The sequence below is a fragment of the Oryx dammah genome, unplaced genomic scaffold, assembly GCF_014754425.2.
Source record: "Oryx dammah isolate SB20612 unplaced genomic scaffold, SCBI_Odam_1.1 HiC_scaffold_5, whole genome shotgun sequence".
Classification (NCBI taxonomy): Eukaryota; Metazoa; Chordata; class Mammalia; order Artiodactyla; family Bovidae; genus Oryx; species Oryx dammah.
In genome coordinates this window covers 55,732,086-55,754,896 of record NW_024070189.1, presented here as the reverse complement: position 1 = coordinate 55,754,896, position 22,811 = coordinate 55,732,086, and the positions used below count along the sequence as shown (strand labels likewise).

Genomic DNA, 22,811 nt, shown 5'->3' with positions numbered 1-22,811 from the left:
TGAAAGCATCAATTCTCTGGCACTCTGCCTTCTTTAAAGTCCAACTCTTACAGTCGTACCATGACTACTGGACAGACCATAGCCTTGACTATATGGACCTTTGTCAGCAAAGTGATGTCTTTGCTTTTTAACACACTGTCTAGGTTTGTCTAGCTTTCCTGCCAAGGAGCAGTTGTCTTATGATTTCATGGCTGCAGTCACCATCCACAGTGATAGAAGCAATATCATGTGATATTTGTCTTTCTCTGACTTACTGTGTATGACAGACTCTGGGTCCATCCATGTTGCTATAGATGGCATTATTTTGTTCGTTACTTCTTTTTTATGGCTGAGTAATACTTCATTGTATATACGTACCACATCTTATTTATCCATTTCTCTGTGGATGGACATTTAAGTTGCTTCTAGGTTGCTGGGTATTATAAACAGTGCTGCAGTGGACACTGGAGTGCTGCATGTATCTTTTGGAATTGTGGTTTTCTTTGGTTATTTGCCCAGGAGTGGAATTACTAGATCATATGGTAGTTCTATTTTTAGTTTTGAAAGAACCTGTATACTGGGGCTTCCCAGGTGGTGCTAGTGGTAAAGAACCTGCTTGTCAAGGCAGGAGATGTAAGAGATGCAGGTTCAATCCCTGCCTTGGGAAGATCCCTTGGAAGAGGGCATGGCAACCTACTCCAGTATTCTTGCCTGGAGAATCCCATGGACAGAGGAGTCTGGAGAGCTACAGTCTATAGGGTTGCAGAGTTGGACATGACTGAAGGAACTCAGCATGCACAACACATACTGTTCTCCATAGTGGTAGTACCAATTGATACTCCTACCAACAGTGTAAAAGGGTTTCCTTTTCTCCACACCCTCTCCAGCATTTATTATTTCTAAATTTTGATGGCCATTCTGACTGATGTGATACCTCATTTTACTTTTGATTTGCATTTCTTTAATAATCAGTGATGTTGAGCATCTTTTCATGTGCTGTTTAGCCATTTATATGTCTTCTTTGGAGAAATGTCTGTTTCAGTTCAGTTCAGTCTTCCAATGTATGTTTAGAGCTGCCTATTTTTTGATTTAGTTGTTTGGTTTTTGATACTGAGCTGCATGAATGGTTTGTGTGCTTTGGAGATTAATCCCTTGTTTACTTCGTTTGCAAATTTTTTCTCTCATTCTGTGGGTTGTCTTTTTGTTTTGTTTATGGTTTTCTTTGCTGTGCAACAGCTTTTAAATTTAGGTCCCATCCATAATTTCTTATTGTCATTGGATTACTAATGTATTATTAGTCATTGTATAACTAAAATTTTTGACTGAGTTTGAGCAAGCTCCGGGAGTTGGTGATGGACAGGGAAGCCCAGTGTACTGCAGTCCATGGGTCACAAAGAGTTGGACACAACTGAGTGAGTGAAGTGAACAGTGTTGTAGGGAAAAATCATTCAAGCTGGCATGCTTTCTCTGTTTTTTCTGTAGTGGAAGTGTAAAAAGTTGTAGGAAGGAAGAAGGCTATAGATATTCCAGATCAGCAGTGACTTCCTCCTTCCTGCCATGTGGTTCGACTACCTCTCCATTTCTCCATGATACTTATCTATCTTATTAATCTTAGCCTTTCTAAAATTTTACATTTATGAAAATCTAAAGTACCAGGAAATAGTAGAGGTATAATTATTTAGTGCTTTGTATACAAATAAACCTTTATTTCTAGACTTCTACGTTTTATGTTTTTGACATATTTTATTAGAAGTCAATTTTAGAAGAGAATAGGTGTTCTACCAACCTGAAGAGAGGAGCAGTAAGGTTTTCATACAGAGATACTCTTCGTAAGATACCTGAAGCCTGTTTAACTCAGAGGAAACATATAGCATATGTTTACATTGGTCATACATGCAGGGTAAAGCCATTCTCTGCCTGTGAAAGACAAATATCAAGTGTTTGAGTTAAAGAGAAGTAATTCTTGGTCCGCAAAAAAGTACTTTTCTGTTTGATTTTGCAAAGCGTTCTATTAACTCATCTACCTATTGCAATTAATGCAAATTCCCTCTGATCTGAATTTTGGAAAGCTTTCCTTAAGTATTTAGAATTTATTCCTATAGAATCTATTATTAGTCGTTCATTTAAATCAAGCTTTTATGGTAGTATTTGAATATGAGCAGTTAGACAACACAGTTTTAAATCCTACCCAGTTGAAAATCAAGTTATTTTTTTCCATAGCACTGCATTCTAAAGACAACTGTGTGTGATAATAGCACTGCATTCTAAAGACAACTGTGTGTGATAATATTTATAGTTACATAGAGGGTCAGAAATAAAACTTGACTCTAGGGTTTCTGATACCCCAAATCTGCCTCTGACCAATGTTATGTGATTGAATATTCTTCCAACTAAAGGTACTACAAAATGAATTTTCAGTTAGGGTTCTCAACAGTTACAATCACATCTAAAATTTTCAAGTAGATCTCTCAAGTTTCCTAACTTTTTACATGACACAAAGAGCCTGAAACTGTGTCTCTTCATGGTTTAAAATAAGATCTGTTTTTTAATTTTTTGACAAAAAGTGACCTTGGACTTAAGAAAAAATAAAAGGTTATTATCCCAATGGCATAAGGAGGCAAGAATGGGAAATAGAATGCCCACTTAAAAACTATTGTTCCTGTAAGCCATCCATCCTCAAATAAAGTCAAACACTGAGAAAAAATCTCTGTAACTCCTACTTTATGTAAGAAATACCAGGTTATACTATGATGGTTTAAATCTAAATTTGACTACCCTCCCAAATAAATACTGAGTCAGATTAATTTTATAAAAGAAGATATGTTGGTGTTTCATATCATAACTCTATTCACACTTTTATTCCCAATTAATGACTTCAACTTTCTTTTTAGACAGTGACTATAGACACTGTCAACATGTTTTTAACTTTTAAAGTAAGCATGGTCAGATTCTGAAATGGGCAGCAAGTACTTAAGATATTTCAAAGGTGATTAAGCTTACATATAAGCTATATATTTTTAATTAGTTAAATTTAATCAAAAAACTTAAATCTTGTTAAGCCATGGCACTGTGGATTGAACAGTCCTTTTTTGGCAATAGATGGTCAAGGTGATGTCTTTGAAGCAGACACCTGAAAGGATGTGTGGAGATCTGGCCTGGTCAAGCACATGGCAGTGCCTATTAGCTGAAAATCAACAGAACAGAATGCAGAGAGTTTGATTACAGTACATATTTCACATGCCTCTTGTCACGTTTCTTCTAACCATGAAGCCTGGTCTTTTCTCCTTCACGTCTCACTCAGTTACACCTCCTCCAAGAAGCCACTAGTGACTCATCTGAAAAAGACCTCTGTCTAGTAAAAACTCAAAAATTATTTTATTTGATGGTTATCTTTGTCTCCCCAACTAGAATGTAAGCAATAAAGGTAGGGAACCTTGTTTGTCTTGTTCTCTGCTAATACTGTAGCAGGCACATACTAGGAGTGTGGTAAGTATTTGATGAACCCCTGTAATCTGTCTTCCTCTGTTTGAAACCGCCCCTCTCTCCTCCCAGCGCTGGCTTCTTCAAACTCCTAAAACAAACTCTATCTCAGGCTTTTAAGATGCTGCTTGACTTGGTCCCTGTCCACTTCTCTAAACTTGGAAAAAGTCTTTATTGCCTTTCTCTCAGTTCCTCACATATGCCAAGGTTGTTTTTCAGCCTCTGTAGTCATCTCTTCTGCCTGAAATGCCCTACCTTTCCTATAAGCTTATTCTTTTGTACTATTCAGTGCTCAGATATTTAGAGGGGTCTTCTATAGTACCCCACACTATGATGTCATGGCTCTCTGAAATAAATTTGGTCATTTATTTGGTTTTCCTCATTGGTATGTTAGCAGAGCCTTATGTATTATAGCTCAAGCTCTTAAAAACAGTGTCTGACACTTGGTAAGTACTCAAATATGATTAAATGAATACTGTGCTGGAAAGTATGTATCACTGATAGAGATACACCACCAAGTTTTAACTCACCAGTTAAGCCTCTTAAAATATCTAGAGCTAGTATCATCCAGTCTCTACTAAAACAGATACAATTTGACCTTTATTGTGTCATAAGGCAAGCCCTGCTGTTTAACACTCGCTCAAATAGATGCTTTTTTATACCTTCTCCCCGTTATTTTTGTGCTTGGTACACCCAACAGTGGAAACAGCATGTTTGCTTGTTCTTCACAGGATATCTTTTTAGGCTGTCCTCATCATTCCTTTTCTCCTTTACACATCTTCTGTTCATCAATTGATGTTAATTTCTAAACTTCTTGCCAGTCTGGACATTTTTTTTTTTAATATGGCATCCAGTTCTGAACAGAAACTACTAATGATGGATTAACTCACATGGAGTATAGTGAGACTGTTATCACATGGTTGAAGATTTCATTAATTTTTTTTTGGACCCCCATAGTCAACAGCCGGAGAAGGCAATGGCACCCCACTCCAGCACTCTTGCCTGGAAAATCCTATGGACGGAGGAGCCTGGTGGGCTGCAGTCCATAGGGTCGCTAAGAGTTGGACACGACTGAGCAACTTCACTTTCACTTTTCACTTTCATGCATTGGAGAAGGAAATGGCAACCCACTCCAGTGTTCTTGCCTGGAGAATCCCAGGGACGGGGGAGCCTGGTGGGCTGCTGTCTATGGGGTCGCACAGAGTTGGACACGACTGAAGCGACTTAGCAGCAGCATAGTCAACAGCACCCAGAGCTCACAATTTTAAAATCTTTTTTTCACATGAATACAGATCTCCTTCTGCTGAGATCAGTGGGTATGCATATGTGACTGTGTGTGACTTCCCTGTTTGCTATCTAATAAAGGAGATAAGCTGTGAGTACAAAAGTAGTAATAAAAGGTAGAACATGATAAACGCTAGGGATATACAGCAGAGAGGTTTTTACCTGGTGGTATGACTATCATGAGCTAGGGGTATGTTTGAAGAATAGATCATCTGAGGGGAAAAAGAATATGTGAAGGAGAATAACAAGAGAGAAAATGAGGCCAGATTCTGGAAAGCCAGAAACCATGCTGAGTATGCAGAGTGCTCAGTGAAGACACCTGTGTGTCAAGAAGAAAAACTTAGCATGAAAGAGGATACACGGGCAGCAGAAAGCTGGTTAGAAAACAAGTGCAATGGGTAAGGGGAATGGGTATCTGAAATGTTTCACGGGCATAGACCTAGAAGACTAGAGAAAGCTGATTTATCAAATCTTAGTGTGGTTGGTTCTCTCCCAAATTAAAAAAATCTTGTTCCCATTTTCTTTACAACTCAGACACTGAGTGAGCCTTGCCATGCAAAGAGACGCTTCTTGTCTTTGGGTCCATATGTGTCATCCCTTCATCCTAGTTGTCCTCATCTGTTCATTGTCCCTGCTGAAAGTAAGATCAACATGAATTGTATTATGCTGTTTCCTTTCTGAAATACGATTATATAATTAAAACAATGCCACAGTAAGATTCCGTTTCCCTTGCTATAGACTTTACTGACCCCGAGAGATGCTATTTAAAAAATATCCTTCAGCAGGTCCTGGTACGTAATAGTGCCACATGCAGTTTGCTGTGTAGTACATTCTGGCCTGCCTTAAGCATTGATAAATTCTGCTTCAAGATACCTGGTAGGTTGCCCAGTTCCAAGATAACCTGGTAGGATTGATTCAGTCCTGAAGGAATATGAATACAGGGAAAATGACTAACAGATGACTTACTCATTAATAATCAGATCAGGAGCAAAACACAGCATATTTGCAGTTGATTGTCTGTATGATCTCCACCCCAGGGCGAACGCCATGAGGAACATCCATGAATATTGCAGTAGAGTCATTTGGTCATCCAGATGTAAGTTCCTGAATCCTGAATTAAGAGGAATAAGAGGTGTGAGGAAACACACTAGTTGCCAAAGAGAAGATCCTCTCTCTGGGAACTGTCAAAGACAGTTTTGGAAGATGCTAATAGAAGAAATGAAGTGTAATGGACAACAGTTCTTTGTCATTTGACATGTAAGACCAAAGCTCTCAGTAATTTTTTTAATAGTATTCAGTGTTAGAAAAAAGACTAGCCAGTTTTTGTCACCTTTTGCTTATTTGAGTAATTATGGACTAAATACTAAAATGCTATATTAAAAAGTAAAACAGAAAGCCAAGAATCCTGGCAGACATTATTCATTCAGTGGATTTAAGTTAAAAAAATGCTCCTGATAGGTATACCTCTTTACCCCTTGATTAAGTAGGGATGACAGGAAGCCATGGGACCAAGGTGATACACAGCCAGAATGTTTTATGTAAAAAATTCTAAGGTTTACACCTTAGTGGTGTTATCTTTTGCATCTTACCTGGTATTGCCTTTGCCCATTTCACTGCTGCAATCACCTGCCGCCCACCTAACATGTTAAGTGCAGTCATGATCCGCCAGGTTGAATCTGGAATAGAGCTGTCATATCCTGCATATAACACCTCAGGTTCAATGACTTCCAGCAGTGACACCAGTGTGGGCGTGAGTTGTGGTAATGTTGCAGGAACTATCGTTTTGTTAGCAGGATTTTCAGAAGTTTCTTGCGAGACTCCTGTAGTGGCCTGCTGAATTCCTTTTATCTTTTTCTTTGTTTTTCGAGCTGTGGGTATATTAAAAAAAATACACAGAAATCAGCTGTAATGGGAAAGTCTGGGTAGCATAGTTTATTCAAGAGGTATTTCAGTTGCTGAAATTAATTTGAAAAAGAAATATTTTATGTAGCAGTTATGATAAAGTGACATGAAAGAAGAGAAAAACACTTTTTCCTGAAATCAAAGAATCAAGAGGAACCCATTCATTTAATTTCCTCTACAAATAAGATAGTTACTTCTTCATTATAGTTAAAATTAAATGTCTTATGATGTTAAAACAATATAAACATATTACTTACATATTCTTCCATTAAAGTAATTTCTGTCTCAATTTCACTCCAAAGTAAAAATTTTCATTAGTTATACAAGGCAAATTACTATCAACTGAAAGAAAGAATTTAAGTTTGTAATACCAGTAACTGTGGTGGCTTAGGGTTAATCTAAATTATGGGTATAATGAAGAGAGTGATACTGTTTATTGTCTTGCACAAAGTCCCCTTCTTATCAAGATGGTAAGAAGATCTTGCACAGGAGACCATGCATGCAGAAAGATCCCCATTTCACCTTTATATTATGTATACTATATGGGATTTAAAATTTTTGTGGACATTCAGAGAAAACCATTTCTTTATATAAATTACCACTGGGTATAATTTCTTTTATAAGAGATTTTAACTGATGACTCTATAAGCCTAAAGTATCTATTTTCATATCATGTATAAAGTAACTTTTATTTTTGACTTAGTTTGGAAAAGTATAATTGAATTAAAACATGGATTCTGTAGATTTTTTTAGCAGAGATATTCATATTCTTGAATTTACTTTTTCCGGTGACAAATGAAAATATTATTCTTTTCTGGTTATATGTGGGGCCAAAGCAAGCAAATTACGGTATTCTTAAAGAGAAATTACTCAGAGCTCCAAGGAGGGACAAGGAATGTAGGTTGTATGAAAGCAGAAGTGTGCCTGTCTCAGTTATCAGGTATGCAGACCATTGTGCCAAGGAAAAGTAAATGATAGTCATATTTAAAAATTATGATTATATCTTTTGTCCCTAAAATGACAAAGTACATAGTTTGCGGAGGACAGATGTGTGGACAAGAACTATGTATATCCATATGCAGTGTTAGGGGGAAAAAAAAACCAAACCCTGTTGTTTAGTTGGATAGAATGGTCCCATTTCTTACTGTGCTCTGTGCTCAAACATTTAAGAATTTTTAGTTAACACTTCAAAACAGAGAAATACGATCATGACTGACACGTTCTATTTTACCATGCTCTATTGAAGACACAGTATGGTGCAGTAGAGAGCATAAATATGAAACCAACATGTTGGGATATAATCCTGGCTCTGCCACTGAGTTGCTGGGTATCTGTGCCCTATTCCCTGGGCCTTTGTTTCCTCTTCTATAAAATGAGGATAATGTCAGTACTACCTCACAGGGTTTGTTGATAATTAAATCAGAATATATAAAAATGCATAAAACAGTTCTTGGCACATGTTAAGTGCTATGTAAGAACGATCACTGTCTCAACTGGTAGTAAAATACAGTTGGAAAATATTCTGAATTCACGTAGTCCAAGTTTATAGAGGAGTGACACAGTTAAAAATGGAAGAGCTCCTATACATTAAGGAAATTCTTTCAACAACCAAAGTTACCATATCTTACTGACACCCAGACCTCAAAATCATGAAGTATATTTTGTTGACAAATGAGAACATGCATGTCCCAAATAAATACACTGAAACAGTACTTTAAAAACTATGGCAAAACCAATACAGTATTGTAAAGTAAAATAAAGTAAAAAAAAATATATATATATATAAACTACTATTAACCATAACTTTAAATTTGTCTAGAATACGTGTTCTTACACTCTACATTAAAGCAGAAGAAAGAATAATGACAAACTGGAGGATTTTAAAGTCTTCTCACTTTATCATCATAAAACTCTTATAAGAGAACACAAGCAAAAGATTTTCTGACAATCATACTCATGTTTTCTTAGGTAAGTCTCACAAGGCAATAGAAATAAAAAGACAATCTACAGACAGGAAGAAAATACTTGCAAATGATTCAACAGGGCTTAATTTTCAAAATATACAAACAGCTCATACAACTTGACAACAAAAATCAAACAACCCCCCAAAAAAGGGCAGAAGACCTAGAGAGACGTTTCTCCAAAGTACACAGATGGCCAATAGGCATGTGAAAAGATGATTAACATTGCTTAGAGCTCCAAATGAAAGTTAAACCTGGTGTGTATTCGGGAAAGCATCTAAAGATGTTACTGGGTAAGCAGCCACACTGTATTAGGGATAGGACCAAATGTTGAGTTTGTTCTCTGAATGAACTTATATCTGAGATGAATACTTGGGGAATTAAAGGAAAGCAGTAAAACTGGGACTGGAGGACAAAATATATAAACCAGTCACTAAAACCTGGCATGCATTAACACATATTCATTTAAATGGTCAGAGAAAAGGAACATGAAACTAAAATATGCACAGAGATGTAAGAAATGAAGAATCAATATCTGGTTTTGGTAATGAATTATCCTTGTGGCACTGAACGTCTACGTGAATTTGTAGTCAATCTGTAGCTTTTGTAACACCTGCAGGAAGATGGGCATTTATCATTTTCTTTAAATCAATGTTTAACATATTGGCACTCTGTAGTAAAGTTTAAGAACGTAGGCATACTTGGAAAAAACTGGGCTAAGTGATTGATGTGTTGTGAATGTTTGTAAATATGGTGAAGAAGACTAATCTTTTTTGCTATCAAAGTAATAAGAACTGAGAATGTTCTTGTGTGGATTGGGGAAGTAGACTGTAGTTACACCCATAAATCTACTTTACGTTTTAAAACATGTATGCAGTGTGTACTGGACAGCACCAACAGTTAGTCTCTTTTCTGTCAGAAGAACCACATGGATTTCATCCTTCCTCTAAAAGCACCTCTAACAGCACCGTTCAGTTCAGTTCAGTCACTCAGTCATGTCCAACTCTTTGGGACCCCATAGACTGCAGTACGCCAGGCTTCCCTGTCCATCACCAACTCCCAAAGCTTGCTCAAACTCATGTCCCTAGAGTCGGTGATGCCACCCAACCATCTCATCCTCTGTCATCCCCTTCTCCTCCTGCCTTGAATCTTTCCCAGCATCAGTCCTTCCAGTGACTATTCAGGACTGATCTCCTTCAGAATGGACTGGTTGGATCTCCTTGCAGTCTAAGGGACTCTCAAGAGTCTTCTCTAACACCACAGTTCAAAAGCATCAATTCTTTGGTGCTCAGCTTTCTTTATGGTCCAACTCTCACATCCATACATGATCACTGGAAAAACCATAGCTTTGACTAGACGGACCTTTGTTGGCAAAGTAATGTCTCTGCTTTTGAATATGCTGTCTAGGTTGATCATAACTTTTCTTCCAAGGAACAAGCGTCTTTTAATTTCATGGCTGCAGTCACTATCTGCAGTGATTTTGGAGCCCCCTCAAAAGAAAATCTCTCACAGTTTCCACTGTTTCCCCATCTATTTGCCATGAAGTGATGGGACCGGATGCCATGATATTAGTTTTCTGAATGTTGAGCTTTAAGCCAACTTTTTCACTCTCCTCTTTCACGTTCATCAAGAGGCTCTTTAGTTCTTCTTCACTTTCTGCCATAGGGGTGGTGTCATCTGCATATCTGAGGTTATTGCTGTTTCTCCCGGCAACCTTGATTCCAGCCTGTGCTTCATTCAGCTGGCATTTCCCATGATGTACTCTGCATAGAAGTTAAATAAGCAGGGTGACAATATACAGCCTTGACGTATTCCTTGACCTATTTGGAACCAGTCTGTTGGTCCATGTCCAGTTCTAAGTGTTGCTTCTTGACCTGCGGTCTGGTATTCTCATCTTCTTTAAGAATGTTCCAGTTTGTTGTGATCCACACAAAGGCTTAGGCATAGTCAATAAAGCAGAAGTAGATGTTATTCTGGAACTCTCTTGCTTTTTTGATGATCCAGCGTCTGTTGGCAATTTGATCTCTGGTTCCTCTGCCTTTTCTAAATCCAGCTTGAACATCTGGAAGTTCACGGTTCACGTATTGCTGAAGCCTGGCTTGGAGGATTTTGAGCATTACTTTTCTAGTGTGTGAGCTGAGTGCCACTGTGCGGTAGTTTGAGCATTCTTTGGCACTGCCTTTCTTTGGGCATTGCCTTTCTTTGGGATTGGAATGAAAACTGACCTTTTCCAGTCCTGTGGCCACTGCTGTGTTTTCCAAATTTGCTGGCATATTGAGTGCAGCACTTTCACAGCATCATCTTTTAGGATTTGAAAGAGCTCAGTTGGAATTCTATCACCTCCACTAGCTTTGTTCATACATTAACCTTTCCAAAATTCAAGTCTGATCCTGTCACTGCCCCGATTTCCCATCTAACTCCTACCTCAACTTCTCTAGATTTAAAATTCAGTGTTGCTGGTTTTTTTTTTTTTTTTTTTGCCTTTTAGGACAGAATCAGGTGGCCATCCTCTTGCTCCTGTTTATCTTATAGTGTGTTGTACCATTTTGTGTTGACTCTGCAACGTAATTAGACAGTAAAGTGCTTGAGTACAGGCACTATTTTATTGATTTTGAATACAGACACTGTTTTGTTCATTTTATGTCTAATGCCTGCTTTGGTGAAAACTTGCTGAATTGAAGTGCACCACTACCACCTTAAATTAAAGCAAAATTCCAAACTTTTTTCCCCAGGGAAAAGATTTCAAATAATGAGATCAATGTTAATTATACCTGTTTTATACACAGGAATATAAACTCATTCATAACTAGTTTCTGATTTCTTCTTTGCTTGAAAAAACCCATTGAAGGCTTTCTTCACTTTTTCCCCCACTCTAGATTTGAAATAAAAGATTGATATATACATGTATATGCAAAGTAAAAGGTAAATAACAGGATAATTCTGATTTGTTTCTATAATAACCCTAGCAATAAAAAGAAATAGAGACCAAAATAATGTTTCTTCAAGTCTTACAAGTTTCATTATTACATAATTTTCTTTCTTTGTGTATAGTTTGGCTATAATGACGTCAGTCTATCAAAGAGTTGATAACCTTAAGAAGAAGATGAAATACTCATTTGAAAAATCCTACTTTTAATTATTGCATCTGCTTATGTATTTTTTCAAAAGTAAAGTGGTAAATTTTTATATGGTACAAAGACAATTCATTTTCAATATTTACATTACCTTCCAGGTTCATTCCAGCTTGAAGACATTTTCTATAGCGGCATGCTGGGCAGTTTTTTCTTCGAATTTTATCAATGATACAATCATTTCTTCCAGCACAAAGATAATTGTGCTGTCCTACATGGAAAATAAAGGCACTGTTAAAATTTCCCAGGCCTTAAATGAATATTTTTATGGGTAGGCTCTTTTTTGTTTTCGGTGGAACATAGCCAAGGACCAAAGGCACTGATTAAGGCAGGCATACTGTACATCCAATACACAGTGAGAGGTCAACTTAAAAAGTAAAGTCTTTCATATTGTTTAACAAGCATAGTTCATTTTAAAAAGTTACTGCAGTATACATACAGAAAAGTACACACAGATCATAAATTTATCACCTAATAAACTTTTTAAGAAGCAGAAAGTACCCCACAAACCCTCTTTTTGCCCCTTTCCATTCACTACCTCTTCCTCGATAAACTGTTCTTTAAATTGCACTTTAAACAGTTTCTTAAACTGTTATAGAAGACCTCTGTAATCACTATTTTATTATGACTTCTAATCTAATGCTTAGCAGGATTAAAGAAAGAGGAAACGGGTTTAAAAATATGGTGAGAGTACCAAAGGGAAAATTAATTCAGCATTGTACCACCACCTACAAATAAAGTATGCTTCCCTTCCAAATTTTAAATGAAGTCATTGCTGCTAAGTCACTTCAGTTGTGTCTGACTCTGTGCGACCCCATAGACGGTGACCCACCAGGCTCCCCCATCCCTAGGATTCTCCAGGCAAGAACACTGGAGTGGGTTGCCATTTCCTTCTCCAATGCATGAAAGTGAAAGTGAAGTCGCTCAGTTGTGTCTGACTCTACACAACCCCATGGACTGCAGCCCACCAGGTTCCTCCATCCATGGGATTTTCCAGGCAAGAGTACTGGAGTGGGGTGCCACTGCCTTCTCCAAATAAAGTCATTAGTAAAGGCTTAATCTTAAATTGTGTTAAGGTGGCCAGCAACTAGGTGAATCACAGACTTGGCAAACTAAACTACTGTATATGTAACTTAGGGAGATTTTAAAATTATTTCACATGTTTTTAGACAGCAGATATTAATGATTCTTACTGTCTAACATCTTCTGGGACCCAGTATTAAATGTGTTAAGAGGTAGAAATGCAGTTTTTACCTGTCAAAATTTTTCAAGGGAAATTTAAAAGGGAAAGATAAAAAGTCTTCCTACCCTCCCTCTACCCACAGTGTACCCTCTTTTGTTGAAGAAAGCTATCTGAGGGTTTGCTAGCCTGGCAAAACCTGAAAAGATCCTCCTACACAAGACCAGCATATCTAAATAGATACACTGGATAGTTAAGAGTCCATGTCCTTATACTAGAGGGGGTGGTATTCAGAAGATTGCAGGACATTTGTCTTCTCAAAAATAAATCATATTCAAAGAAAAGAGAAAAAATAATAATCATCAATTCGTAGGCTGAATATACCTTATTTCTGATATTAGGAAAAGATCCTTTATGTATAGAATAATCTACTTGATTTGGATAAAACAAACTATATTCACTTCTTCCTAACATGTTAAATCACAGGGCTTGTTAAGCATTAGTTTGGGGTAGATGGTTAACTACATCAGTTTCAGTTCTTTGTGAGGAACAGGCCACAGAATTTGACTACTGGTCTACAATTCAGCTTTGTTCCAGAGTTGTTCTCCAGTGCCAAGTGTCTGTACCAGTCGTTTCTATTCCTTTCTGTATTGTGTAAGTTTCCTAGCTTCTTGTCTTGGACATGAAATAGAAGCTCTAACCCAATGATTTTATTATACAGAATTAAAGAAGGAACAACAGATAAAAGCATAGTTGAAGCAGTTATAATAATGAAAGCGTTTTAACCCATAAGACTATCCCTGAACCACTGTTCTTCAATAAACTAGAAGGGACAATTAAAAAAATTATTGGTAAACACAGATAAAGTTTCAATGCTTTATATCTAACCAAAAGCTCAGAATGTGCATGTTAAGCTAATATTTATTTATTTCTGGCTGTGCTGGGCGTCCCTTGCTGTGTGGGCTTTTCTCTAGTTGTGGCAGCAGGGGCTGCTCTCTAGCTGCAGTACTTGGCCTTCAACAGTCGTGGTGCACGGGCTAAGTTGCTCTGTAGCATATGGGATCTTTCCAGATCAGTGATTGAGTCTGTGTCTCCTGCATTAACAGGTGGATTCTTGACCACTGAGCCACCAAGGAAGCCCTAATAATGTTTTCTTTATCCCAGGTATATCTTCACCACAATTAAGAATCTGAGCTACAGAATCAGGGGGCATTGTACCTTCCTAAGTTCAAATGCTCTATCTGGTTATTAGCATGAAGTTGGACAAGTCTATGGGTATCTTATCTATAAAAAGAGGAGTTTCAACTACTGGTCACTATTTACAAGGCATGGATATGTACTCCCTGTCAATACATTTGATAAGACAATAAGACATTTCAGTTTGGAGTTTCTGTGTCTTCTACCACTTGGTAAATTTGTTTTCTAACTAGAGAGAGGGCAGATGTCAGGAGAAAAGCCTTCAGGCCAGCTGGGATTTCTCAATACCGTTTTGTTTGTATTGTCCTTATTTTTATAGTAAAAATCAGTTTTTTGCACCCATTTATGATAAAAACTCTCCAGAAAGCAGGCACAGAAGGAACCTCAACATAATAAAAGCCATATATGATAACCCACAGCAAACATTATCCTCAATGGTGAAAAATTGAAAGAATTTCCCCTCAAACCAGGAATAAGACAAGGATTCCCTCTGTCACCACTACTATTCAACATAGTTTTAGAAGTTTTGGTCAGAGCAGAAAAAGAAAGAAAAGGAATCCAGATTGGAAAAGAAGTAAAGCTCTCACTGTTTGTAGATGACATGATTCTCCACATAGAAAACCCTAAAGGCACCACCAGAAAATTATTAGAGCTAATCAATGAATATAGTAAAGTTACAGGATATAAAATTAATACACAGAAATCCCTTGCATTCCATACACTAACAATGAGAAAACAGAACGAGAAATTAAGGAAACAATCCCATTCACCAAGAATAAAATATTAAGACTAAATCTACCTAAAGAAACAAAGGACCTATATATAGAAAACTATAAAAAACTGATGAAAGAAATCAGAGATGACACAGATAGATGGAGAAATATACCATGTTCATGGATTGGAAGAATCAATATAGTGAAAATGAATATACTACCCAAAGCAATCTACAGATTGGATGCAATCCCTATCAAACTACCAACGGTATTTTTCACAGAACTAGAACAAATAATTTCACAATTTGTATGGAAATATATAAAAAATCTCAAATAGCCAATAGCCAAAGCAAACTTGAGAAAAAAGAATGGAACTGGAGGAATCAACCTGCCTGACTTCAGATTATACTACAAAGTTACAGTCATCAAGAGAGTATGGTACTGGCACAAAGACAGAAATATAAATCAATGGAACAAAATAGCCCAGAAATAAATCCACACACCTACGGAAATCTTATCTTTGACAAATGAGGCAAAAATATACAATGGAGAAAAGACAATCTCTTTAACAAGTGGTGCTGGGAAAGCTGGTCAACTACCACTAGCAGGATGAAACTAGAACACTTTTTAACACCATACACAAAAAAACTCAAAATGGATTAAAGATTTAAATATAAGACCAGGAACTATAAAAACTCTTAAAGGAAAACATAGGCAAAACACTCTGACATAAATCACAGCAAGATCCTCTATGATCCACCTCACAGAGTAATGGAAATAAAAGCAAAAATAAACAAATGGGACCTAATTAAGCTAAAAGCTTTTGTACAATGAAAGAAGCTATAAGCAAGGTGAAAAGACAGCCTTCAGAATGGGAGAAAATAATGGCATAACGAAGCAACTGACAAAGAATTAATCTCAAAAATATACAAGCAGCTCATGCAGCTCAATACCAGAAAAATAAATGACCCAATCAAAAAATGGGCCAAAGAACTAAATGGATAGTTCTCCAAAGCATACAGATGGCTAACTAACATGAAAGATGCTCAACATCAGTCATTATCAGAGAAATGCAAATCAAAACCACAGTGAGGTACCTACCATCTCACGTTGGTCAAAATGGCTGCTATCAAAAAGTCTACAAACAATAAATGCTGGAGAGGGTGTGGAGAAAAGGGAACCCTCTTACACTGTTAGTGGGAATGCAAACTAGTACAGCTATGATGGAGAACAGTGTGGAGATTCCTTAAAAAACTGGAAATAGAACTGCCATATGACCCAGCAATCCCACTGCTGGGCATACACACTGAGGAAACCAGAATTGAAAGAGACACATGTACTCCAGTGTCGACTGCAGCACTGTTTACAATAGCCAGGACATGGAAGCAACCTATATATCCACCAGCAGATGAATGGATAGGAAAGTTTTGGTACATATACACAATGGAATATTACTCAGCTATTAAAAAGAAAGCATTTGAGTCAGTTCTAATGAGGTGGATGAAACTGGAGCCTATTACACAGAGTGAAGTAAGTCAAGAAAGAAAAACACCAATATAGCATATTAACGCATATATACAGGATTGAGAAAGATGGTAATGACAACCATATACGTGAGACAGCAAAAGAGACACAGATATAAAGAAGAGACTTTCGTACTCTGTGGGAGAAGGTGAGGGTGGGATGATTTGAGAGAACAGCATTGAAACATGTATAAAGAAGCTGAAAGCTTCAGCTTCTTTACTGCTCTCAAAAACAGTGTTGTACAGTGCAAAGTGCACTTGGCAAGGTTGCTAGGAAGCCCTTGGTCTGAATTGCAGCTCTGCTGCCTAGCTGTGTGATCTCAGTAATGTTTATTAACCTTTCTGAGCTCCCAGTTTCTCCATCTGTAAAGCTGGAAAATTAGCATTTACCTCGCTGTGCTTCTGCAAGGGTTAAAGGCAGTTGTGCAGAATGTTCTTAAAATAGTGCCTCACACATTATAACACATTTATATGCAGAGTACGTCTAGAGAAAAGCTGGGCTGGAGGAAGCACAAGCTGGAATCAAGATTGCTGGGAGAAATCTCAATAACCTCAGATATGCAGATGACATCACCCTTATGGCAAAAAGTGAAGAAGAACTAAAGAGCCTCTTGATGAAAGTGAAAGAGGAGAGTGAACAAGTTGGCTTAAAACTCAACATTCAGAAAACTGAGATCATGGCATCTAGTCCCATCAGTTCATGGGAAATAGATGGGGAAACCATGTCAACAGTGACAGACTTTATTTTTCCGGGCTCCAAAATTACTGCAGATGGTGATTGTAGCCATAAAATTAAAAGACGCTTACTCCTTAGAAGGAAAGCTATGACCAACGTAGACAGCATATTCAAAAGCAGAGACATTACTTTACCAACAAAGGTCCGTCTAATCAAGGCTATGGTTTTTCCAGTGGTCATGTATGGATGTGAGAGTTGGACTATAAAGAAAGCTGAGCGCCAAAGAACTGATGCTTTTGAACTGTGGTGTTGGAGAAGACTCTTGAGAGTCCCTTGGACTGCAAGGAGATCCAGCCAGTGCATTCTAAAGGAGATCAGTCCTGGGTGTTCATTGGAAGGACTGATGCTGAGGCTGAAACTCCAGTTCTTTGGCCACCTGATGCAGAGTTGACTCATTTGAAAAGACCCTGATGCTCAGAGGGATTGGGGGCAGGAGGAGAAGGACGACAGAGGATGAGATGGTTGGATGGCATCACTGACTCGACGGACATGGGTTTGGGTGAACTCCGGGAGTTGGTGATGGACAGGGAGGCCTGGGGTGCTGTGGTTCATGGTGTCACAAAGAGTCAGACACGACTGAGCGACTGAACTGAACACACTGTAAGCACTCAATAAACACTATAAATAATTCCCTTGTTAAATAATTCCCTTGTTATTCCTTTCATCTCAGTACCTAACTAGATTATAAACTGTCAGGAGATGAGATTTTTATCCTTTCAGGAAGTCAGTGTAGCACTGAGGTTAAGAGCCTGTTTGCAGACAGCTATGCTTGAATCCTAAGTCTGCTGCTTAAGCTGTGAGCATTAGTTCCCTAGTGTATCAAATATGAATCATAAGAGCATTTAAGACCTCACAGAGCTGCTAATTAAGTAGTATGACATATATAAAACATAGTACTTGGGTATGCTAGTCACTCAGTTGTGTTTCTTTGCTACCCCATGGACTGTCGCCTGCCAGGCTCCTCTATGAGATTTCCCAGACAAGAATACTGGAGTGGGTTGCCATTCCCTTCTCCAGGGGATCTTCCTGACCCAGGGTAGTATGACATACGTAAAACAGAGTACTTGGTAAATTATTATAAAAGTAGCATGTGTCTGTCTCCATTATGACCCACCACAAAGATTATATGCAGTTTGTGCAAAGGGAGCATAAGAAGAAGGGACTCAGTGAAAAAAGACCACTGAACTAGTATACATCTAAAGAAATGAAGCTACCCAAATTCTTTTCTGTACCCAGAAAGTAACTCCCAGAATAATGAATAAAATTCAAAATCTCAGTCCTTGATATGGCTTGTATGGATAAGTAAAACTTGTACAAATTTCCTAAAAATATTTAACTTTTGGGTCTTTATGATACTATATCTGTTTGATGGATAACCTATAATTTCTGGCAAGTATTAAAAATGGAATGAATGTAGTGTAATGAAAATCACACAAGCTTCATCTTTGTAACTGTTCAAGAAAGTGCTCTAAAATCTGTATATGGGCTTAAAAGAGATTCCCATCATGTCTAGAAAGGGAAAAGTAGATCTGCTGTGAGTTAGGTTAGCAAGTGATTACAGAATTTTAGAGCTGGAAGGGACTCTGGAGAAAATTTAAATCCAAATAAAGGATTTACCTGGGGCTTCCCTGGTGGCTCAGATGGGAAAAATATCTACCTGCAATTCAGGAGACCCATGTTCAACCCCTTGGTTGGGAAGATCTGCTACAAATTAGGTTAGCAAATGATTACAGAATTTTAGAGCTGGAGGGACCATGGAGAAAATTTAAATCCAAGTAAAGAATTTACTTAACACAGTTTACATTTTAACCTTTTCTTATTTATCATGTAATCTAGCTATCTCATATTTAATTGAAATACATATATGTATTTTGCAAGAACATAGCTAATATTCACATATTCATAGCAAAAAACATGTGTAAGAATTTAATTCTAAAGCAGAGAATTTAATCCTAAAGCCTAGGGGGCATATGGTCTGCAGTGATGTCTTATTTGTAATATATTTAGCTTTTCTATTCTTTTTAAATTGCCTTTGGACGCTTTCAGGTAAGACATGCTTGTACCCTCTAGTATCAGTGACTGCCCTTCTTCACTCATTTGGTATTGTATTTGGCCAGAACAAAACATACTCAATCCCTGTAGGCACTGGAACTGGAATTTATAGCCACGTTTTAAAGAAATAATTTTAGTTAAAATGAGGGAGAAAAAAAATTTTTTTTTAATTCCTGTATTTCTTTTAAGGCTCTATTGTCTCACTCTGAATTTCACTTTCAGAATTAAATGTCAATATTACTTATTATATACAGGAATACTGTAACACTGTTATCACATTTACACCATGGACAGAACTAATCAGTGAAGAAAGTGCTAAATAAAGTAAAGTGAGGACAAGAAGAAGCTTCCATCTGGGGCAAATAACATCTACTTTGTCAGTAGCATTGCATTATTTAGGGATGTACTTTACTTAATGACTCTACTCAGTTGTTGGGTGATAACCAAACTGGTTAAAGCCTGAATTCCTGTGCTCTCTATGGAATAACATAAGTAATTTTATAGTTGCTAATGTATTAAAAGCAATCCAAACAAAAGAAAATGACTCATCTAACGCTTAAGCATATGCAAACACAACTGAAGCCAAACAGTAATACTTCATGTACTGTGAATAAATATATTAATTTTTAAAAAATATAATTATCTAATCAGAGCTTTAGGTAATCCGTCCAGGCCACACTGCCTTCTAACTGCTTTACAAATAACTAAATTACACAACAGTTTTTCCCAAGAGGATTTACTGGTAATATTAGAAAATTTTAGTGTGACTTCCAGTAATTTGATTATGGAATGAATTTAACCTGTAAGGAGGTGATGGGCAGACTGAGTCTGTAACAAGGGTAAATATTACATGAATATAATATTTGTCAAGTGAAATCACTTTCTTTTAAACACCATTCCTGACCTCCCCAGGCAGTGTGTCACTTGCTCCTCTGTATTATAATCTCTGTACCTTGTAACTATCTCATCTTTCAGTTCCAAGTAGACTGTGACCTCCTAGAGGACAGTGGGAGGTCCTTACATCACATTTATATCACATAGCACAGCCCTGGCTTATTAGAAAACAAAATACTTTTCCCCTCATTATCACTCATTTTTGCCACACTAGAATAGTTGGTGGCTCTAAAACTAGCTAACTGATGGGAATTAAAGTCAGTAATACTAATACAATGAGCACTAGTTACTGCCAAAACCTAAAACCATCATTTCACATGCATAGCGCTTTCTTACGGTTATTTTCCGTTCTCTGATCATACTCCCTCCCTTCAATTTTTACTTGTCTATTTTATCCTAGTTTGCTTTTAAAAGTGTCTTTTTCCCACTGGAAGAGTTAGGAGCCACCCTCCTCTCCCTGATTTTAATGACTTCTAGCGTTAACAGGCTTTGCATACAGAATCCAGTCTGAGAAAAAGGAACCAAATAGAAGAAAAATAAAACTCTTCAAAACACACACTACCTTCCACTGCTCTTTTGAAGAATACTTTACAGCTTCCACAAGTCAAGACCCCATAATGACATCCCGAAGCTTCATCAGAGCAGACTAGGCAGAGTTTGGGAGGTGGTCCCGTAGCTGCTGAGGAACTGGATGGAGGAGAGCTTACGTCTGGTCTCATTCCAGGGCTAGAGAAGGAAGAAAGTAGTGTTAGGATTTAATTATCATGACTGTCAGGGAAGTATCAAAATACAGTTCTCTTACCTTTTCACTCTACAGTAAACATGTTCACACTGAATGTATGTATTTCAAATACTGGCAAGCATTAAAAAATTCCTACCTAGACGTAGTCAAATAATGTTTTATTTTTCTACACTCAGAGTGAGGTCATTTATTTTTAAGTATCCCTTAAAAGCTCCCTGGAGGTCTAGTGGTTAGGATTCAGCATTTTCATTTCCACAATCCCAGGTTCAATCCCTGGTCAAAACTGAAATCCCACAAATCATGCAGCATGGCAAAACAAAAAACAAAAAACAAAACAAAAAAAATCCTTTAAGAAGAATGGTGAGATTGTGCTTTGCTTAGATATAATTTTTAGTTGCTTAGCATCTGTTTACAATCATCTTTAAAGGAAAATTGTGTAATTACCACCATGATCAAGAGATATAGTATTACCCATCTTCCCCCCAAAGATTCCACCTATATAAGAAATTTCTCTCTGCAGTATTCTTAATCTGCCTATTCTCTAAAAGAGATAATATATAGGAATAAACTTTGATTGGGTGTTAGTTGTCTCTTATTAATACAACTAATAACATGATTAAATCTTAATTATAAATATGCTTAAACTAATTCACAGAACAAACTAACTTAAGAAATTGGGTTGTCAACATGGTTAGAAATTATATTTATTAAGTAACATCTTTTTGTTCTCTTTTAGGAATAAAAGTTAAAAAAGTTAATCAAAAAATAATAATTTGTTACTTTAAGCAACTAGGCTGATAAACTCCAAGTTCAGTCGCTCAGTCATGTCCGACTCTTTGTGACACCATGAATCGCAGCACGCCAGGCCTCCTTGTCCATCACCAACTCCTGGAGTTCACTCAAACTCATTTCCATTGAGTCGATGATGCCATCCAGCCATCTCATCCTCTGTTGTCCCCTTCTCCTCCTGCCCTCAATTCCTCCCGGCCTCAGAGTCTTTTCCAATGAGTCAATTCTTCGCATGAGGTGGCCAAAGTATTGGAGTTTCAGCTTTAGCATCAGTCCTTCCAAAGAACATCCAGGACTGATCTCCTTTTGAATGGACTGGTTGGATCTCCTTGCAGTCCAAGGGACTCTCAAGAGTCTTCTCCAACACCACAGTTCAAAAGCATCAATTCTTTGGTGCTCAGCTTTCCTCACAGTCCAACTCTCACATCCATACATGACCACTGGAAAAATCATAGCCTTGACCAGACAGAGCTTTGTTGGCAAAGTAATGTTTCTGCTTTTTAATATGTTGTCTAGGTTGGTCATGATTTTCCTTCTAAGGAGTAAGCGTCTTTTAAATTTCATGGCTGCAGTCACCATCTGCAGTGATTTTGGAGCCCCAAAAAATAGCCTGCCACTGTTTTCACTGTTTCCCCATCTATTTCCCATGAAGTGATGGGACTAGATGCCAAGGTATTAGTTTTCTGAATGTTGAGCTTGAAGCCAACTTTTTCACTCTCCTCTTTCATTTTCATCAAGAGGCTTTTTAGTTCCTCTTCACTTTCTGCCATAAGGGTGGTATCATCTGCATATCTGAGGTTATTGATATTTCTCCCGGAAATCTAGATGCCAGCTTGGGCTTCTTCCAGCCCACTGTTTCTCATGAGTACTCTGCATAGAAGTTAAATAAGCAGGGTGACAATATACAGCCTTGACATACTCCTTTTCCTATTTGGAACCAGTCTGTTGTTCCATGTCCAGTTCTAACTGTTGCTTCCTGACCTGCATAGAGCTTTCTGAAGAGGCAGGTCAGGTGGTCTAGTATTCCCATCTCTTTCAGAATTTTCCACAGTTTATTGTGATCCACACAGTCAAAGGTTTTGGAATAGTCAATAAAGCAGAAATAAATGCTTTTTCTGGAACTCTCTTGCTTTTTCCATGATCCAGCAGATGTTGGCAATTTGATCTCTGGTTCCTCTGCTTTTCTAAAACCAGCTTGAACATCAGGGAGTTCATGGTTCACGTATTGCTGAAGCCTGGCTTGGAGAA

The 22,811-nt window shown here is 37.6% G+C and overlaps 1 protein-coding gene across 9 annotated transcripts in view; it reads right to left on the bottom strand.

Moving 5' to 3' along the window:
* NR3C1 (nuclear receptor subfamily 3 group C member 1) overlaps positions 1–22,811 on the bottom strand; it is a 117,201-nt gene that overhangs the window by 13,728 nt on the left and 80,662 nt on the right. For 6 of the 9 annotated variants that reach the window (XM_040239815.1, XM_040239810.1, XM_040239812.1 and 3 more), the window contains exons 3-7: positions 20,592–20,758; positions 11,832–11,948; positions 6,333–6,611; positions 5,710–5,854; positions 1,766–1,896 (exon numbers count right to left, since the gene is read on the bottom strand). In XM_040239815.1, coding sequence (XP_040095749.1) covers positions 1,766–1,896; positions 5,710–5,854; positions 6,333–6,611; positions 11,832–11,948; positions 20,592–20,758 — 839 coding nt within the window. The remainder of the gene's footprint in view (positions 1–1,765; positions 1,897–5,709; positions 5,855–6,332; positions 6,612–11,831; positions 11,949–20,591; positions 20,759–22,811) is intronic. The other 3 variants (XM_040239818.1, XM_040239817.1, XM_040239816.1) reach the window with 1 other exon arrangement.